The sequence below is a fragment of the Varanus komodoensis genome, unplaced genomic scaffold (genome assembly GCF_004798865.1).
Source record: "Varanus komodoensis strain SLA01 unplaced genomic scaffold, ASM479886v1 scaffold15, whole genome shotgun sequence".
In the NCBI taxonomy this organism is placed as follows: Eukaryota; Metazoa; Chordata; class Lepidosauria; order Squamata; family Varanidae; genus Varanus; species Varanus komodoensis.
The window spans coordinates 13,486,072-13,507,543 of NW_025335440.1; the positions used below are offsets into that span (position 1 = coordinate 13,486,072).

At 41.9% G+C, this 21,472-nt stretch overlaps 1 protein-coding gene across 1 annotated transcript in view; it reads left to right on the forward strand.

The window, feature by feature from the left end:
- DNAJB6 (DnaJ heat shock protein family (Hsp40) member B6) overlaps window positions 1-15,739 on the forward strand; it is a 59,232-nt gene extending 43,493 nt beyond the window's left edge. The window contains exons 9-10 of the mRNA XM_044425283.1: window positions 9,995-10,189; window positions 14,130-15,739. Coding sequence (XP_044281218.1) covers window positions 9,995-10,189; window positions 14,130-14,212 — 278 coding nt within the window. The 3' untranslated portion in view covers window positions 14,213-15,739. The remainder of the gene's footprint in view (window positions 1-9,994; window positions 10,190-14,129) is intronic.
- The last annotated feature ends 5,733 nt before the right edge of the window (window positions 15,740-21,472 follow it).

The following is a 21,472-nucleotide window of genomic DNA, read 5'->3' on the forward strand; positions in this document are numbered from 1 at the left end:
CTTTGGACATAAACAACTTTAATGAATTGCACTTTTAAAGGGGCTAACACTTCAACTATAAAAGATTTATTTGAGGCAAAGTGAAAGGGAAAAATGGAAGTTTTGGTAAAACAGTAGCAAACATCTTACCCCTGTATGCGTAAATGTATGCCTTAACTTATAAGTTATCATTCCTCCCCATACTGGAAATATACTGTCCTATAAACCAGGAATGGAGGAACTGACCTTCCAAATGATGAACTTTGTCTCCTAACCCTAGCTAGCATGTTCCATGGGCAGGGATGATGGGAGTTGCAGTCTAACTCCATCTGGAGAGTTACAGGTTCCACATCCCATCTATAAACTTTGATATTTTCCTCTTGATGCTGGTCAAGCCACAGTTTTAAGATTTTTCCACAACCTAAGAACATGTCCAGTAATCTTGCACTGCCAAAAGGGTTAATCACTGTGCTCTGTGCTCTTAGAAATGCGGACATAACCTGGATCATAAGTATCACAGAACAATAACTAAGCAACATGTCAGTTATCCTGTATTAAGGTCCAAGATTTGAATCTTGCTTCTACGAGTAATTAATCTATCCCTTTGGTAGTGAAAGATGATGGAAAATCCTAAATTTAGATAGACACAGCTAAAAGGAAAAATCCAAAATAGGGGCGGCAAGGATACCTGCCACTCCAATTAGTACCAGACAACTTGAATGTTCATTTTGCAGTATGACAACTGAAATGCTGTAATGGAACTCAGTGGAACTGGCCTTTAATTAAATGCATTGGGTTGTGTTGTCAATTCCAAAAAAATCCTTTTTTAAGTTAAAAAGCTACTGATTTTGCAGCTGCTCTGACATTTCTTAAATGGTTCCCGAATGACCTCAGCCTCTTGTTTACCAAGCACATTTTGGCCAGGAAATTCTAAAACGATTGTTCATATAATAATCACTTCTAGAATGCTTTTTGTGAGTAGAACATTTATAGACATAAGCTCTTAAAGAAAGCGAATATAGCAAAATAATGTGTTGAAAAAAACAAATGGATTTTTATAACTTTCCCTTATTTGGAATTGCCAGAGTGTTGAGTGTTTCTTTGGAATTTCAAACACTAACTGGGGAAAGAAATCTCAGTTTTCAGAAGTGTTTGCACATCCAGTGGAGCTGGCGATATTAGCAACTCAGAAGGTATCCTGTTGGAAAATATTTGGAGTCAATCTTGTGTTCTTGGGAGGGCAGCTGAGGGACCATAGGATGCTGCTCTGTTCTTTCTCTGTGGGAGATCTGCAGATAGTTTCCCCAGTACAGTGGTGGAAAGCTCCAGGGCTGCCACTGCTTTGGGAGTAGAATAGGAAAAGGGCATTCTGGGAGAGACCATGCTGCCTCCTCATTTTCCCCAACATGTCCAAACTGTCCACCCCAAAGCTAACATAAAATACTTCTTTTTGTTGATGTTGATGAGAAGGAAGCTAAGAACGAACTTCAGTGCAAAAGGTGGGAAATAAATCCCACCACCATCATCTTCCACCCCAGCTGGCACTTCCTCTATCCCTCACTCCCCAATAGGATTTCTGTGCCTCAGGTTTTCAGCAGCCTTACTACAGTGGAATAGCTGGTTATGCGTGGCAAGAAGATGGAGGTTCTGCAAAATTCAGCATGCCAGTTTGCAGCTGTTAAAATTAGTGCTGAATACCAAACCCAGGTGGGAGGCCAGAGGGGTGGCATTCAGCTCGTTCCTAAGCAAACACATTATAAGAACCTGTCTTTGTAATCAGCTAGACTCCGTGATCTAGGAATGTCTGTCATTGTAGCTTACACTGTGAATGGAGTCTGTAGCACAGAAAGGGCTTGAGTATCTGAACTATCATCTTGGAGCTGACTGTAATAGCCACCATTTTGGAGAAAACCCTGAACTTTATTCATTTATAGCAAATTTCTTGGTTATCTTATAGGGCAGCAAACCTCCCAATAATAAAATACATAACAAAAACCAATCTGGTCTTAAAAAACAAGCACAATAAAAACAGCAAAAATGGAACTCTTGGAATATTGGCTTTGCTGTGCTAAATGCATGCTTCCTTTTATACTGGCAAAATATTTGGGCAAAATATTCTGTTCAAAAATTGCAAATGTTACAGCAGCAAATTTACTCTTCAGTGCCAATTTTCAGTTTCTTTGCTGGTTACCACCATTCACAGCTGCATTTTTTCTTCTCCGACAGCCACATTTGCCAAATCTTTCTTTGGGATCCATTTTACTGCAGTCCTTAGCTTTTGTTTTCACTTTCGTTTGGTTACAAATTCCTTGCAGTATAATTAATTTGACAAAGCAGTATTAGTCCTCTAGTAAAACTTTTTGCTAGAGGCAGTTGTTTTTCTGCAGTGAAGGAATTCTGAGTCTGATCTGATGAGAAATTGCTTTAGGACCTAGCCCATGCATGTTGCCTTGAGTTCCATGAAGAAGAGGAGGATATAAATGAAACAAAAAGAATACCTTCTGTGCAAATACAAAGTTTAGTTTTGGGAACTTGTCACTGGGGTGTATTGGAGAAAGTTTCTTGGCTTGAGGCAATAGATACCTTCTTATGTGACTTCTTTAGGTAGTGGATGCACGAGGCTGGGATAGAGTGCAGTTTCTCTCAGCAGCCCACAAATGCTGAAAGATCAGAGTACTTTTTCAGAATTGGTTTTTGTCAATTTATTACCTTTGACAACAGAATATCGGTGTGACCTTGAAGAATAGCAACCAGAGAGTGAGCAGTGAGTTGGGTATACAGGAATATATAATTTGAGAGGGGGAAAGAGTATTGTAAGTTGTTAGTAAAGTAAGATACTTTGCTCTCCCTTTACTGAGCAAGAATTAGAAATGCCTATTGTACTGAAAAATATTTGATATATGCTTATTTATAATATTCATATCCTTTTTTTCTCCTGTAAGGAACCTAAAGTAGCTTACATCATGTTCCTCCCCCTCCAGTTTATCCTCACAGCAACCCTGTGAAGTAGGCTAGACTGAGAGGCAGTGACTGGCCCAAAAGTAAGTGTGTGCTTTTCCACAAAAGTTTATTTGTGCTGCTTATCCTTGTATGGAACGAAACAAACTGTCTTTCCAACCCCCGTGCCCCCCAGCACAAAGAGGAGGTGCAGCCCCAGGGTGTGGCTGCACCATGTGGGAACGCCTAGCCTAACCGCTGGTGTTCCCCTGCTTACATCAGACATTGGGCTGAGATATGTTTATTGCTGCTTCACCCTAAGAATTGCAAGCTCTGTCTTGCTTCACCTGTGTTCCCTCTCCCTAACTTGGGAATCGCCTGTGAGAACCCGCACAGTGGTAGCATTCATAACACCAGTGCCACCAACCTGCATGAAGCAGCAGCTTCCCAGAAAGTCAAGCGCTGCCGATGAGTTTGTTTTGAAAAGTCTCTCAGTGTCAGTGCTAAAAATACTGTGCAGAGTGTAAGCTTGGCACTGGGATAATATCTTCCCTCCCAGCCACCCTGATGAAGTGTTTGCTGCGCCTCTCTGTGCAGTATGCATGCAGAAGGGAGTCCTTTCTGATCTGCAAAATGGCTCCTGGGGATGATCCACATGGTGGTGATCACTTCAGGCTGAAGTCAAATAAGCATCTGACCCCCAAGTTCTTGCTTACCATGAGCATACGACATTGCTCAGGGCACTAAAACAGGAAGAAATGGCTTTTAACATCCATCCACTTTGTTCATGGTATTTTCTGTTTATTGTTTATCACTGGCTAGGGGCGATGAGCAATTTATCATAAAACTGTATGAAATTCTTTACAGTCTTTATCATTGATGTGCACAACATTTCTGGAAAAGTATGTTTTGCAGATGCTGAACTTAAGCTAAGAGACAGGTTTGCCCAGGACCAACCCTGCAAAGTTATAGCTAAGCAGAGCTTTGATCTCAGGCTAATGCGAGCCATTGAAATACTGGCACTTGCTCAGAACGTTGGTTTCTACTGTCTGAATATGAAGATTTCAGTTGGCTAATCCCATCAATAGACCCATTCTCTAAATTTCTCAAAGCTTTTGTAATGCCTTCTGAGCAGGAGGCAGTTTCCACATGCGGTAAAGATACTGCTGAAATCCTCTGCCTAACCCTGCAGCACTGATGGCTCACCGAGGGCAATCTGACTTCCCAGCTTTCACCATACTGATTGGCTGCCAGTTTCCTTTCCCCCTTCTCCAGTGTACAGACGAGAATGAATCTGTGCTGTTTTGCTTCTGATGTTGGAGAGTTGCCAGTAAATTTGAAGTCAGCATCCTCAGCAAATATGCGGTCTTGGCAACATGCTTTTTATTTTATAAGGCATGCACTGAAACCATTTTAATATTCCAGTGCTGACAGATGACTTCACTGCTAGTTTTCTCAGTGTGCAATATTGCCCTCTGCTGGCTAGAATGTATACCTCATTCTTTTATCTCCACCCCCTGAAGATAAGAGGATTGTGTTCAGACACAGTATAATACAGAGGATTTGGCTTTTTTGTTCTGCTGGCAGTAACTTAATACAGCACTAAGCTAATTTTCATTGTTATGACTTTGAGGAATGTTAAATGTAACTTGTGTGGATTTAGCTTGTTTCACAAAACATGAATTAAAACTCCTGAGGGCAAGCCTTGAAATACCGAACTTTCATTTAACAGCAATTCAGTAAATTATCCAGCATCACATATTGCATATATTTTGCACCATTGGGATGGCCTCAGTCACTGTCTAGCAGGTGTGTGTCTGGTGCTCCCTCACTCTTGGGCACAGCTAATGGCAGATGGTCAGTCAAGCTAACTATGGTGACCACACAGGTTATCTGCACTTAGAAATTACTAGGGAAGAGGCGGTAATCAGGAACTGCCAATCTACCACTGTAATACTGAACTTGGGCAGAAGCTTCAGTAATCATTGTGCCAACTCAGAGACTTTTTCTCATAGCATAACATTGGCTATAACCCAGAACTAGCACAAGCAACATGTTGTCTAATGAGGCCATAATGAGCTGACCGATGTGCAGACATTCAGAATCTTGACCCCATACCCCACTGCACGCAAACCTTTAAGCCAAAGAGGTTGCCCAGCTAGACTGATAACCCATCTAGGATAATGTAGCAATCCGGGGTGCTAAAAAGCTGCATGTTGCCCACCCCATCCAAGCTGATGGCTGATCAGGAGACAGTGGGGGGAAAGTAGATTATGTACCCTGGAGCTCCTGCGGAGCGAAGGAAATGGCCAAGGGCTGTGGCATTTGCGTATGTGAAATAAATGTTTAGGGTCAAAACTAAGCTGTGATGCCATATGGAAGCATTGTTCCTTTCCCAAAGTACTCCTTGTTCATATGTTTCTTTTCCAAACAACAGCATCTCCCAAATCATTACAATTTTGTCTAAATCATGAAGTAGATGCTTGGGTATATAAATTGCAACACGGCAGCCTTCCACTCTGATGTACGTTGGCCAGTGACTGGCTTCTAGAGGTACACAAACTATTTTAGGAGAGGGTGCTGTTCGATGTGAATTTCCTGTCCTTAAATAAACCAGCCGTTCTTATATAATCTCAAGCCAGAGCCATGAGCTATTGGCACAAATGTGGGCAGAATTTTAAATAAATTAATTTAGAATTTTTCCTGCGCAAATAATATCCAGAGTGTGAAAGTAAGGGTCTGGGAAGAATGTTTGTCTCCTGTGGTTCCCTGCTACTATATAGCAAAGTGAGAGTCATCTTGTGGTTGTCATCAGGAAAAAGAGGTTCTTATTTGAAGAGCTTTGGGCCGTAGAAGCAATGAGCATCCTTCTTAAAATCAAAGTAACCATGGTGTTCATATACTTTTCTGCTGAACATTGTCTTGGTAACACTTCTTAGCCTTGTTTGGCAGATCACTTATTTCCATAAGAAGCAGAACTAAGGCTCTGAAACTTAAGTTCCTTCTCAGAATGAAAAGTCAGTTTCCGGCTAACATGCTGGGGCTTGGTGGCAGAAGAGGAACTATACCCACTTCCCATGTGAGTCCTGCTTGAAAAAGAGGTGTCAGTCTAGTTTGAGTTCCATTGTCTTAACATTTCTACTTCTCTTCAGTGCTGTGATCCAAAAGTGTCCTAGTTTCCTTCAGTTACTGAAAGATTTGCCTTCCTCTTGAACCAGCTTTTACTTGTTAACACCAGACCATTATGTCTGGTAATTACAGTACTTCCTTGTAATTTACTTAGCCCTTGGTGTAACAGCTGATGCGTGAGCAACTAGGGAAAACATGCAGGGAATATGGTACCACCTTGGATGACACCATGCTTAATGAGTATTCATTAAGCCTGATTAACAAGATAGAACTAAATGTGTTAGAAGTTCCAACACCTCTTTCACTTCTCTTAATGCTTTTGTGCGGGTGGTTTTCTTACTGCCTTACTCCATCTGACTTATTCCTTTCTACTTTATTCCTTGCTTCAAAGAATGAGTCATTCAATAAAACTAGGTCATTCTTCAGGGTGGGGCATCTTCTGTGGTTAAGGCATCACTTGGTTAAATTCTTCAGTATTTATGGTTTGCTCCATGAGAATTTTATTCATTGTGATAGTAATGTCTGAATTTTAGCTTTGCCTTGCAATGGGCTTCCACAGGTTCTTACAAACTTTGGCAAATTCGTGCAGATAAACCAAGCTTTTGCTGGCTTGTTGCATTTAACTGGGAGAGGATGTCTGGTTGGATCTAGGAGGTTGTAAATTCCTCTAAGAAAGGAGGCAGTATCAGTGTCTTTGAAATGTCTGGTTGCTCCTGAAAGCACCTAACTTCCATTAAGAAGGTAAACAGAGATGATAGATATTTCCATAAATGCAACTTGTATTTACACATATGTAATGACTGATGCAGGTCTAAGGAGGTTGTTGGGTGGAGATGTCATGTGTATGCTGTGATTTGTTTTTTGTTCTCATTAAAATAGGGAATAGCTACTTTTAAAACCACTAAATTCACTTAAACCCTTGCTCAGTGTTCAGAAACAAGATACCTGTTTTGACTGATTTTTTTTGCTGCCCATATCCATTAATGAAGAACAAAAATGGTTTGGTTAGTACACCTGACACCGAACATACAGCCTGCTAGCTTACCCACTCACTAGACCTTACCAAATGAGAATGTGGCATTATTCAAATGGCAGAGCGTGGACTTGTGAGGCTGAAGAGGAAAAGCCTTGCCAGCTGGGCAGCTTCTTAGGGTTTTCACTTAGATTCATGAATTATATGTTCAGCTTGAAATTGGTTGGCAGCCACTCTCCAGTTCTTCGTTCTCCCTGCAAGAGCTGTTTCACCTTTGGACTCAGACCAGTAACAAGGTCACATTCCCCTACGAGGCAGCTTAATGGCTGGGTGGAGATGGTAGGATGTGCTCTGTCCCTGCATATGTTGGGGTGTGTGATGTGGGGGCAGCAAAGCAGAGAATCAGACTAGGAAGAGTCAGGAGGTATTAGGCTGAAGTTGATCAAAGCAAGTTGCACAGCTGTGACACACCACCAAGGGGGAAGCCCAAACTCCCAAGGCAGTTACGGGGCTGGAAAGAATGGACATGCAGAACATCTTGGCTCAGATCTGGGCCAGGCCCAGGCTGGGTTAAACGAAGGAAACAGTGAGTTGGCTCTGCCACCTGAATGGAAGGCCTAGAGAGGTTACTTACTTCTTTGTTAATGTTCATCTTGGGAGTTGTGCAGAGGAGCATAGTGCACCAGTCAGAACAAAAGGTTTTCATAAGGGTGCTCAGGCAGTGTTTGATCTGGCGGGCTCTGTCTGGGAGGGGAGTATGCTTCAGGATTGGGCTGTTTTTCTCCACAGGCTTTTTGATTGGTTATCTTAAAATAACCAATACTCTTAGCAGGCTGGGTGGTGGCATGCAAGTCAGGCAGGTATTTGCATGTTCTTCCTGATCACAGGGAGGAAGAAAATCATGATCTTCCAAATGAAAATGTTTCCTTTTGTAAAGTGTAAGAGTAATGCCAATTTAATTCATAGCATATATATGAATTTATATATAGCTGAAACCATTTGCTTCAGGAATATCATAATAAGTAATATAGGCTATTTAGCAATACCCCTTTCCTGGGCAAAATCCTCAAATGCATGGACAGTTAGCTTTTGCTTTCCTTGGATAAAACTAACTTTCAAGACCTGCTTTGATCTGGCTTTAGGCCTGATTTTGGAACAGAAACTGTTCCAAATCCTGGCAAAGGGACAGAAGGAGTGTGAACATGTTGGTTCTGGTGAACTTTTAATTGGCTTTCAATATGCACTGTTAAGCATTTTTAAAATATATCTGAATTAGGATGTGGGAACACTGTATTACACTCCTGCTTGGATAATTAATTCCAGAAGAAGATGCTGGAGGATTATTGCTCATCTCATGGCAGCTGTGCTGTGAGGTTCACTGGAGTTCCATGTTGTCTCCTGTGCTTTCCAACACGTATATGAAGCTGCTGGGAGATTCTGTTTGACCACCATTCATCTCTCCACTTCAGAGATTCACCTTGTTCTGGAGGTGGTTGTACTTCCCCTAAAGAATCAGGTTTTTGCATTTGGATCCTGTGTGATCACTAGGAACAAGTACCTTAGTACCACAGAGTGCTTTTTTTAACTGTTTGGCCTAATATACCGGCTAAAACCTTACCTGGGCAGAAATTTTCACCCATTTGGATTATTGTAATAGGTTTGTTGTAAGTCTGCCTTATGCAAGGCTGTGTAAATGGTTACTTAAAAATTGCTCGGACTCTGGGTGCATAGCTAGATTGCAGACCTCAGCTTCCAGGATTTTGGAACTAGCCAGCTTGCAGCATGTGATGGCCTCATTTAGAGGACTGATGTCTTACACCAGTATTCACTTGCTTCAAACCCATGGGCGACCATCCAGGGTGGCATGGCAATGAGGCAGGTGTCATCATCCGAAGATACAAATGGGGAGACATGGTTGGTCCTGTAGCCTGTTTCCACCCTACTCTCCGTGCTGTGAGAAATCTAAATTTCTACTGTGCATCGTACAAACCGCTGCAGGGAACCTCAGTTCATTACTGGTCTTAGACGACAAGTGAAACTTTGGAAAACGTGTGAGAAACATGCCACTTACCTTTCTTCATTGCCAACATGATTTCGCTCTCATTTGAAACCATAACAGTCTGGAGGTGCAGTTACATGGAAGCTGAGCTTCTCCACTTTAACATGTGCATAATCCAAGATTTTGTGTCATGACATCCTGGGTAATAGATAGTATCATTTGTCTCCCTCCATACAGCTATTTTCTCTTCTTGTATGCTCTTCTTAGTAATCTTGGTTTTCACAATTCCCAAGCTTCCTTTTGCTCCAGAGCTGGCCCTTTATTAGGACCAGAGTCTCCGAGATGTTTCCTTATAACTGATCTTGTTCTTTAGGACTCTTCATCAGTTAGTGCCACAGTTAAATGACTGGTATGTTCATATTCTCGCAGAAAAATAGGTAAAATGGTTCACTCTTATATAGGCTTCTACAGGTGAGGCCACTAGCTTTATGGCAGATGTCCACATGTGGCCACTGAGTGCTGTGTTCAAGCCATGGAACCATCTAGAAATCGTTGCTCTGGGTACGCTTTCTTGGCATTTCTTCATTTGTCCATCATCAGAGAGAACCTAAATTAACAAGCAGGTTACCTGTATAATTTTCTTCAAATTAGGAAGTACTGTGTACTTGTAGGAACATTTTCAGTCTTGACTTGCAAGTATGGCCAGTCTTTTTTTAACCTCATCGTTTTAAGATGCACGGTGCAGTTACACAGCCATGGTTTGTGGTAAACAAGCACAGCAAGGAACTGCTCCGCTGACAGAAATACTGCTCTGTTACACATGGAGAAACTGAGGTGTAAAGAACTTACATGATGGAACATTGGGTGAAAAACGTACTTTGTTACTTCTGGCTTTTTTGTTTTACCATTGAACACAAAGCCATCCCGAGTGGCCTGCTGGTTTCTTTCTTGAATGGTGTGCTTTTTCCCCCTCTCAGGTGTAGCTGACGATGAAGCTTTTGCAGACGAATGCAGACGCAGAGGACAAAACGCCTTGCCTTTCCAGCCAGCTAATGTCCGTTCTCCAAAGTCCCTGAAGCCTACAGCCTACCCCAAGCATGTCTTTCACTGTAATAGTGATGAGGATGATGACTTGGTTATGACCGGCTGGGAGAGTCCCCTTTATTCATCAGGTGTGCACAAAAGGGTGAATAAGGAACCGGTGAAGGGGGCAGAGCCACTCAAAAAGCAGGAACAAGTACAGAAACAGGAAACAGTGGTAAAGCAGGAAGCAGTAAAAAGAGAGACATCCGTTAGGCAGAAGCCAGAATCAAAGCGCTCAGTAAGAACACGGTGCTGCATACTGATTTAACGCTAGAAGTTCAGAAGCTGTTTTTCCTTTGCATGTAGATTAGCTTCAGAATACCCTGAGGCACACACCCATTTGCAGAAGTTACTTAAATAAAAATTAATGCCTTGTGCCATCTAGTATGTACAGCTTACTGCCAATCTCAATGCACGGTTTAGTAGCTGATGTTTTACTTGTGTCCTTGCTCCAGATCCAGGGTGTTAGCACATTTCTAGTAGCTAGCCTAGCCTCAGTGGTCCCTTCTGTTTGTTTGCACTGTGACCTAGGATTTTCAAAGCATAGTTCTGATAGCACTCACATACCCTCCCGTCTGGGCTGAAGAGAGCTGACATGGGGAGCAGTCCACACAACGTTATGTTCATTTCAATCAGTGCCAGAACTAAAGCAACTCATTTGCAGATTAATACTGCAAGATTCACACTTTCCTTGGCATCCAGTATTAACAGGCACCTTAACATGAATAATCCATTGTTCATCCCCTATCTGTTTCTACTGGCTGCTGTCATGGAAGAGGCAAATACATGAAAGTTGCTGATGCAGTCTGTTTCATGTGCATGCTGAAGTGAGAAGCAGTGGTAATCTAGCAGTGCTGCATGACTGAATTTGCTTTCTTCATAGTATGGCTTAGAATCCTTGAAGAAAAATGTGCTTTGCATTTTCAGAAAAACCCTCACAATTCCCCATGCCAGGTTTCATCCCCCACTTCTCTGCTGCCAGTTTTTGGGAAGCGTTTGAGAAAAAGGCAGTCATTGAGTTTGTATTTCACATACCTTAAACATACCAAGATTCTCTTCCTCTGATGGAAGGAAGGGAGATTTCTTCTGTCAAAGGAGGTGCAGCTTTGGATCCAGTCCACTGCGTCACAGCAGCAAGGACATGCCTCATACGGGTATACTGATTGAGGAGCTAGGATTGGCTGCTTCACTTGCCCTGTCTCATATGAACAAACTGCCACGAATGTAGACATTCTGTGATAGCGATTTTTCAGCTTACCTCTCATAGAAAGGAAAAAGTGTCTTTGACCTTTTCCATTTAGGTAAGCCTGAATATCCAGCTCAGGTTTTCTTGTGTCCCATTATTCCTTGCCTGTAGTCACCTCTAGCTTCTTGCATCTAGTTAAGCACGTGCATTTGTCACGTTCTCCAGTCTAGAGAACAACATATGAATCTGGAGGGAGAGGAGCCTGTGAAAATACAAACGCAGAGTGGATGGACCTTCAGGGTCTCCTGCAGCTCTTGCAATCTGGTGAAGCCGGAGTGACAGTGGGGGCCTTCTTGGGACACTTGCTGTGCACATTTGCGAATGACGAGAGAACTCATTCCGTGAAAATGACACTTTCAGGACATTTGGTCACTAGTTGGTCCAAGGGCCACATCAGGCTCTGACTGTTCCTTCCTGTATCCCTCCCTGCTCATGGAGGCTTTCCATATCCCAGTCCAAACTGCCATGTTTGCTTGGCTCCTGCATGGATCAAGGCGCCTTGTGGCCGTGAGTGGCTTGGCAGCAGACAGTGTCTGGCAAAGGCGCCACGTGAGTAACTTTGCTCCCACACTCCGCTTGCCCCCTCTGAATGCAGACAAAACTTCACTGGGGTGAGTTTTGCAAATAACACTAATGGCACCCTAGTAACAGCTGCTACGTCATTGTGTTACTGCCGTGTATAGTCTAGCAGCCTAACACCAAAGCCATCTGCCTTTTTGCTTGGCAAGCAAAAACAGTTACTGTCAAATCTCCCCCATCTACCACAGCCGAAGGCACCTCATTTTCTAAAGGGTAGGTAAACTGCAGTCCATGGGCAATTTAGGCTGCTTTAATATAGCAAGCCAAGGAGGGTCTGTGACACTGGTCCCAATGAGGTTACAGGCTGGCCACAGAAAGATGGAATCCTGTGTGGATGAGGCTTTCTTCATCTTCCAAATCTGGAGGATGATTAAAATGATTTCAAAAAGAGGTTAGAAGCTGTTGGATATTGCATTCAAAAATCTGAATGCTTATTTATTTAGATTCTTTCATCTTTATAGACTTTGCTTGAGCAGGTAAGTATCACTACTTGTATACTGTGTACAGTGAAAACTCCAGTCAAAAGAGATGAGCTGAGTTACAGGTGTTGGCTGTGGAGTGGCCCAGAAGGGCCCGGTTTCCAGACCTATCTTGGGTGGTAGGCAGCAGGAAGGGCCTGTGTCATATTTGACAGTTGTTGCCACTTTCCGTAAGCAGTATGGTCCACATGACCTGGTGTTCTTAGTACAAAACAGTGCCTGTGCTTCTGTAACTGATGTTCCAGAATGCTTTACCCACCTTGTCCTTGATTCCTTACTGAATTGACACCTGTGAAGTTTTACTCCCATGTGAGTTTCAGTCTTAGCCTGGTATCTAGAAGTAGATCTACTGCTTTGCATTATTGCTGTTAGTAATCCACTTCGGGACCCTGAATCCTGTTGATGGGTCTTTCTGACCAAGACTTAGGAATCGTACCCTGTCCTTTGGTTGGTTTGTGCTGCCTCTTATTTAAGGTAACAGCTTCTGCTTTAGTAAAACGGTCACTGTGATAAGTAAGATCCAAGCAGTGTTCACTCTGCTCCCTTATGGATTTGCTCCCCTTGTGGGGTAATTGACCAAACTGAGTTGCAGTCATCACGAACAAAGTCTTAACAGTTTCTCCATTTTCAGAGTATCAGAAATCAAATTGTCACATATATAATGCAATGGATAAGGTCACACTTTAATCCGATAGGATGCTGTGCTTGGTATGTGGTATCCCAGAGCAAAGTGTGGCTAACTGATGAGGTCATTGTAGCTCTCCAAAAAAAAGAAAGGTTCCCTGAGCCCTGGCCACATCAAATTTTAATCAAGGCAGTTCCGTTCAGCAAGCCATGTTGGCTCAATTTGATTATGCAAACTAAATCATTATTCACTAATGTGAACCCTAAAGGCATTTGAATGCCTCTCACACACAGTCCCCCCCGCCCTCTCTTGAACTTGTACTTTTTTTTTTTAGAAATCGAGGTAATCCAGAATGGCTTTGAAGTCCTTTGAATGTTTTGTTCCCATCTTTTCAAGCTTCAAAGGCATACCTTGAAAGAGAGAGCGCAAGAAGTTCTTTAAAAAGCTTTAGTAAAACTGGTAACAATAAAACTGAAATAACCAGATAGCGCAAAGGAGAGGGAGAGGTCTTATCCACAACATAGATAACAGCGGCTTTCTCCAACCAGGTGCCCCGGACAGTAACTTGGTCCTTGGTCTGCATCAGACAGGGAGAAGGGGGACCCGGTGGAAGCACAAAAGTTTGCATCGGTCTGACAGTTCTGATGAAAGGAGCACGCAGTCCACAAGCTTGAAATCTGTTTGGCCCATTCATTTCCTGTCAGAGGCTACATAGCAAGCAGCCTCACAGTAGGTGCATCTCTGACCTAGCCATAACCCTTAGAGTTACTTGCAGTGTGGACTTTCCAAAAGGTTTTTGTGTCTTAGTGGCTGGTGCTGGTGCAGTAACTCCCAGTGCAGTCGGCGGGCTGTTGCAGAGAAGCAATGGCCACTTGCGCTTTGGAAGGAGCTTCCATGTGGACTACCTTGCTTGGTAGACCAGGAATTAAGAGAATGCTGAGTGAGTAAGGAGAAACTTGCCCTTGTCTATACCGTTTGCTTGTGCCTCCCTAGGGATGATCCACTCACATTTTAGGAGAAGTGGAGGTTAAGTTGGGGTGCTTCTGCTTTGATGAAAGGAAATCTGTATGAACAATGTTTTACAAGCCATGTCTCCTCAGGACACAAAGAAGTCAGCAAGAGGAAGAAACAGAAGCTGAGGGAGGAGCAGAAGAAGAAGAAGTCGGCCAAGGCACCATATTAAAACGGACTGCGAAGCCCTAAACACTGACCTGTTGTTGTTGTAACATTTGACCCCACCCAGATTCCTGGTGCATATCTTTCTTATGGCTATTCTCACTTAGTGAGGGAGGTGGCAACTCCTGATTCAAGTACACCTAACTTGCACTATTCTGCTTGAGCACCACGGATTGGCTTGAGTTTTGTAAGACATCCCAGTCAGAAACCCGTTCCGTAGAAGTCATTTCCATTTCCTTCAGTGGGTGTGACTTGCAAACTGTGTGTTTAGGATCAGGATGTTGAGTAATACGCAGATTCTAGCTAGAAATATGCTATTCTTCAAGTTCAGAAAATGTAATATTGTGGAACTTTTTGACCTCTTCCTTTCCTGGGGCAAAAGCTACTTGCAGTTTAGGGTTTTTCTTTCCTTCTAGGGCTATGAAGTTGTAAACAATGTCTTTATTTTTTAAAATCACAATTTTGATCATGGACTATTCTGACTTTCAAAAAACCATCTAAATTGATTCATAGTATTTTTCTTATTTAAATTTCCCCCAGAGAAGAGCTGGATTTAAGGTTTAACTTTATCATGAGCCTAATACCTGAGTGATCTTAGTTGTTTTTCTGCATTATTTTCCCCAGTGGAAAAAATAAATTATGTTTCCTGCTTACCCACGCCATTATTTTTGTGCTCTGCCTCTTGAATGCCATCTGAGAGAACAGCTTTCCAGTGTGCTGCTTTCTGAAATCGACCCTTGTGAGTTGACTGTGGTCTCTTGATCTCTGTCAAACCAAGTAACAACAGATGTACACTAGTTTGCTGGATGTCAGCCATCATGAAGACGTTTTTGTGCTACATACTAGGTAAAATTAGGATCATAGCCTGCCAATTCTGTAGGTCAGTATGTGGCACTACATTGGCCAGGGGAAGACTAAGAGCTAGAATAGTTCCTTAGTTCATTAGGTGTGTACAGTCTGTGGTGATTCATGCTTAGGCTAAAGTGGTGGATGAGGACCCACACATATTTGCCTGGGAAATAAAGGATTTGATTATAGCAAGACAGCTTCCTTCCCTCTCCATATAATTGTTTAATTTGCATGGTGCATAACTTTTGTTAACCTCAAAACTAAATACTAAGTTGGAGCCTTAGGTTCCTTTCTTCCAAGCATGGTTACTGCAAGTAAGTTGCCTTCTTGCTGCTTAAAATTGTCAGCTGCTTTGGTCTCCTGTGAATGTTTTTCTTCCCAATAAATTATGTGATTCTTGTTCTCCTTGGCACTGTTAGAAAGCCTAATTTCCTGGAGAGAAATCTTTAATTAGTGTCTAATAATGTAGCTTAGGTCAGGAAGACGATGCAAAAGGATTTGGGATACTTCTCTGGATTCATCTTTAATGCGTGTATTATGAAAATATAATCTTATGCAACTCCTTAGGGTATTTAAAATGCAATATGTCTAAAGTAAGGTGCAGAACCTTTTTTGTTATGTAGATATCACGGAAATGTGTCATGCAGTGTTACTAATATTTAAAGAAATAAAGTCAGTTCCCTTATTCCATGGCTTTTTTTTTAATATGAAGATTACAAAAATATTTGTGGCATCAGAAAATAACCTTCTGGGCACTAAACCAAATGCGAGATCTTTGTAAACAAGTCTTTATTTGCTTAAAAAGATGGTTTAAAGTTTCAGAATAGAAAGTGGTGCATTTATTTGATATGCTAAGAGGTAAGATCAAGAGATGTGGGAAACTCCTGTGCACAACCCCCCCCCCCCAAAAAAAAGCTGAAAATGACAATATTGGCTTGGCTGAAGACAATAGGATCAGAAGACACATCTATCGGAACAATTGTGGGAGTAGAAACTCTCACTGGTCTCAAATGAGATAAATTAATAAGAGTGTTTTATTTAAGAGTGTAACTCCGCATTTTTGAACAATAAAAATGCCTACACATTTCTCCCACAAAAACTCCCAGCGTGGCTCATAAGCGAATACTGGGTTGGATCCATCAATTAACAATTAGACATTTTTTACCCTTCTATAGCCAAACATTTTTGCTATCAATGTAAAAACTTCCACAATAAATAGATTACACAACATCTTTAGAATATACATGCAAAATTCTTTATCATCTTACCTAGTGCCCTAAAAACAAAAAGTTACGATTAGTACCATTTAAAATAGAATGTCTCATTGGCCCCTTTCTGTGATTATATTGTTCTAATATACTTGTAACTGAAATACACTTTCAGGTTCTTTACATATATTAAGACCCCAACTTTTATGTTCTGTGAGTTGCTAGAATGACTATGTTGTTTGTATGGGGTTCAAAGTAAGTGAAGGGACATAATTATGACTCCATTCTCGCTTTAATAGGAATCAAGAAAAGATGTTCCTTTGGGGCATTAGAGATCGAGGCTGACCAGATTGACATATGCCATAGGCAAATCAAACTACCTGGCGGAATTTCAGGGGGTCATGCTTGAGTAATGTAGACCTGTTGATTTTGGTCACCTTGGATTATTTTTTAACTTGCACTTACAGCACACCTCAGTGGGAAATCAGATAGGTAAATTGTGGGCAGAGCCAGCTTACAGGTGTTACAACTGGAGGAAATGATCTGGTTCTCCTTTGAGAGTCAGTCATCTGAGCTGTTAAAAACGCCAACTTTTCTTACAGATCAAACATGCACGGAAAGTCTAATCGGGGCATGTACATTCTAAACAATGGTCAAACTGGAATATTCATGATGATTTTTGAACAGGAGCAGCAGAGACATCCCATTCATTGTAAGCTTGGGAAAAACATGGCTGCCTGGTAAAAGGCCTGGTGAGGCATCAGAAGGGGGGGTGCCATTGCCACTCCCTCCCCCTCGTCAAAGGGACAGGTGGGGTCTCTAGGTTGCCAATCTTGGCCATGCGCCATTGCTGAAGAGGAAGGCTGGGAAAGGGACTTTGTTTCCTTAGATTTCATGGCCAGTTTTTTGTGAGGTTGCGAAAAGCAGGCACCTGCCCGCAAGAGGCCACCTCCTTTCCATTCCTGTCCAAGATAGGCCCACTGAAACAGCCCTCCACTGGCAAGCTGCTGTCCCATGATGGTGAATGAGCATCTCTCTGCTGATACCTGTGGTCCCAGGCCACCTTGCTGCTTGGAGATTCAAATCAAACATTTCACCATTTCCTGTAAGGGACAGGTAAGTCAAACAAAAACTAGAAAATGCTTTGAGCAAGCCTGCTTGTGCAGCTGATGAGCTGGAGCAGCAGTTCTCATCAAGGGCTGACTCTTACCCAATTCTGTTTCACTATATGGAATTTTACATTTCAGGGAAATCCTTTGCAAAACCTGAATGAACCCTAATGCTGCACGGTATTTCCAGTTCGGTGGTCAAGGGCCCAATTCTCTAGGAATTCTCAGTTATTGAAGATGACACTGCAAAAAGCATATTCACAAGCTTTCGTTGTAGTTTGTTTTCAGTACTTCCAGCACTATAGTATGCCTGATCATTCTTTTTCTCTGTCCTCCCCTTTACAATGTAGTTGGGCCTTTGGCATCCACACCTAACACATAGATAGCATGTCACCATTAATAACCATTAAGACCAGTGAATTGGCCAGAAGTACAGACATCCTCCTCCTACATAATGCATTGTGATGTGCTGCCAAGTCATCTCCAACTTATGGTGGCCCCATGTATGAAAGCTCTCCCAAAGCCCCTCTCCATGGCAGCCTTCAGCTCTTGTACATTCCTGTCTTCCATTATGGAGTCCATGCATCTCATACTTGGTTTTCCTTTTCCTCTTCTGCCTTCAATTTTCCCCAGCATGGTTGTCTTCTCCAAGGAGTGTTGCCTTCTCATGATGTGTCTGTAGTATGACAGCCTCATTTGTGTCTTTCTTGCTTCGGGAAAAAGCTCTGGCTTGGTTTGGCCTAGTACTCATTCATCTTTCTGTTGGTCCAGGGTATTCACAAAGCTGGCCTCCAATACCATGTTTCAAATGCATCAATTTTCTTTCTGTCAGCTTTCTTGACTGTAATTGCATATGGTCTGACGTTTAAGGCATGTTTATTGGGAAGCAAGAACAGTAATGATTCAAGATTCAGATAATGTAAAGGTGGAAGGTTCCTGGGTTTTGGGGGACGCTGATCTTCTGAAAAGGAGACTCAGCCCAACATTACTTTGAAATGCCTAGCTTTTATCCTGCATCAAGTTTCTTTTGAAATAAGCCGCAGGACATAAAAGATGGGCATGTGATCATGTCTTGTGAAACTGAGGAAAAGAAGGGTGTTTCCAGATACCAGCTTTATTACTTTTGCCTGAGTTCACATTAATGGAAATTTCCTACAATAATTTAATGAGCATGCCTTTCCTAGCTGTGGTTTAGCAGAATGCTAAAATGGAAAATCACCTGAGGATGAGTCAGTGACATAAAAGGACTCTCCATTTTGTAAGATCAGAGCTGAACCACAGTCAAGCAATCTTTAGTTATTCTAAATCATATTATCTTGAAATGATCTACCATCACTACCTAAGAATTTTATTCTATTTTTAGCTCTCTTTTTTGCCCCAGCTGGGACCAACCAGGAATATCTTTATTGAAACCCGCATTAAAACAGCAGATTAGAATTAATACTCAAAACCCTGATACCTAAAAACATGTGAGGAGTGGCAGAGATGATTGTGAGTTTAGACTGGATTACCCTTGTCAAAACCTGACCAAAATATGCTGCATCCTGATTTCTGAAGCACAGAATGCCCTCCCTTGCTGATACAACAATGAGGTCTTACAGTCAATATATATCATTGTCTTTCTATGCTTGAGTTAAATTGTTTAAACACAGACCATACCTGAACAGGATACAGAGGTGTCTTTTTTCATCTCTTTTATCTTTTATCTCTTAAGGCGCTTGGCCAGGATCTGCAAAACTGAGATCAATTCCTTGAGCTCAAGGTGCAAGACCAAACCTACAACCATCTGGGCTCCAAGCCAAGCACTTCTTCAATAATTTACTTCATTTCCATAGTATCTGAATACCTTACTTTGCATTGCATTTGTAGCATGCTTCACTAGTTTGATTACAACATGTAAGCACTATTGGTCTCTCGGAAATAAAGTGGTAACATGGTACAGTTGAATCTGATTATGCAGATACAATTTATTGAATGGGTTCGGAGAGGGTACTTCAGGAACGTATTTCTGCCCTGCATGGATTGTCTGTAACCTTCTGAGCTAGGAGAGTTCAGAGCAACCCAATTGCACAGATGAAGAAATCCAAAATGAATATAACACCCCCCATCAGTAGAACCCATAATCAGCCCAATACTACGCATAAAGACGTACAAAACGCGTGCAAAACCCTTAAAGAAAGCAATGCAATATGAAGCATTCAGGCACAATATACAAACATCATTTCCCTTTCATAATTAGATTTATTTTGGTATTATGTTTTTTAAATGTATTCTTACAAGCTGAATTTTAACTTTAATTCAAAAATTTAAGGGTGTTAACCTTAAAAAGCAGCCCACTACTAACATTGAAAATAAGTGGCAGCCCCTGCTAGGCGCTGCTCGAGTCAGCCCTGCCTAGCTGGGAGAGGCAGGTCGACTTCTTCCCCAGCTGCAATCCACCACAGCACTGCTGCCTGCATGAAAAACTGCTTTGCAAGCCAAGGGATATTCCGTGAGTTTAAGTGTGGGCTTGTACGGTGAAACGTGCTGTGCAAACTGCGAGCAAACCGAAACCTCAGTGCCCCCTTCCAACAAATGAAGATTCATCCGGGTGGTGAAAATGACTTAGCTGTTCAAATATGATCGAAGGATCTTCGAGAAAGGCCTTACGTATCGTTCTGCATATGCTTGTGTCTTGCAGGTGTTTGACAGCCGCGAACATGCGTTGGCTACACAATGAGGCTCTGCAGTCACTAGTACCGCAAGGCTAAGTTGTGATGCGCGTAGGTAACTCAGTTTGCTCCAGCCACCAAGTCAGCAGAATCTGCAGCGATGAACAGATATTTGGAGAAAAGCGCCCCCGTGTGGCGAACACATGCAGTACAAGCAGACAACAGTAAAAACACGGAGAGGATCCAGAGTCTTGCTGTGGTAAAGAGGGGCAGTTTGGACATTCGCGTTTTGCGTGATGTTTCCGAAATATTCTGCTCCGTATTACGTTCTCGCGAACGGAGTAGCAAAGGGAGCTGACTTTGCTGTTGTTTTAAGCCTCCCTTAAACTTGCAAGACACTTCTTTTAAGCAGAGTGTTTTCCAGTGTTTTGATAAATGGAGTGAGCTAGATGCAGAGAGCTTTCTAGATTAAAAATAGAAGCATACCATGTTTCCACCCCAAAAGTGTGATTGTCCAATAAATGCAAAAATTTAATGCCAGTATATTTCCAAATTAGCAAACAAAACAGTACTGTTCTCAAAAGGCTCTGTGGGAAATACTTCCACTAATGTATCAGCTTGTGGGACTTCAGATTTATGAAAAGCTGTTTTATTTGGATGGTGAGATTTTTGGCATGCACATCACTCATCAAACTAAAGTGCACCAAACTTCTATTTTATTTCCCCAAAAGGAGACAATTTCTCCCCTTTACTCCAGCATCAAAGCATGTGTGTTGGAAGATTGCATACTAGTGCAGTCATCCAAAATGTTTGAAAGAGAAATAATCATTAGGGTTATTTGCAATTAAATGGTGGCCTTGAAGCAGCCTAGACCCAAGACATACGTAACGAGCCATCTTAAATTTAGACAGAAACATCTGCAGCTCTCAGCATGCCCTAGGCTGGCTGGGGCATTCTGGGAACTGCGAGTCTTTTCTCTGTCTAAACTCGCACGGAATTGGGAGTAACTCATTCTTCTGGTCTGGGAAAAGCTGCCTGGCTGGCTCTTTTGATCATCATCAAAGGAGGAGAAAACCATCTCCTCTCCCCACATCCATTGTTGACAGGTGATGGCACTTGTAGGAATTTTTTAAAAATCACATTCTCCACCTACCCATCTTACCCTGAACAAATGCTTCCACTTTTTAATGAAAATGTATAGCCTTTTTTAAAAGTTTGAACAAAATATTTAAATAAATATAACAGGTCATGGAAAAGGTGTTTTTAAAATAGATTTGACCTCCCCAACTGACCCCTGAAATCAGTATATTTTCCCATTGGTTTCTTTAACCAATGGGAAAATATGGTGGTGGTGATGGTGGGTTTAGTAGCAAAGCATCATCAACAATATTATGCAACATTAATTATACTTTACTACTTATAAAATTAAAAGTACTTTCTTTTTCCAGCA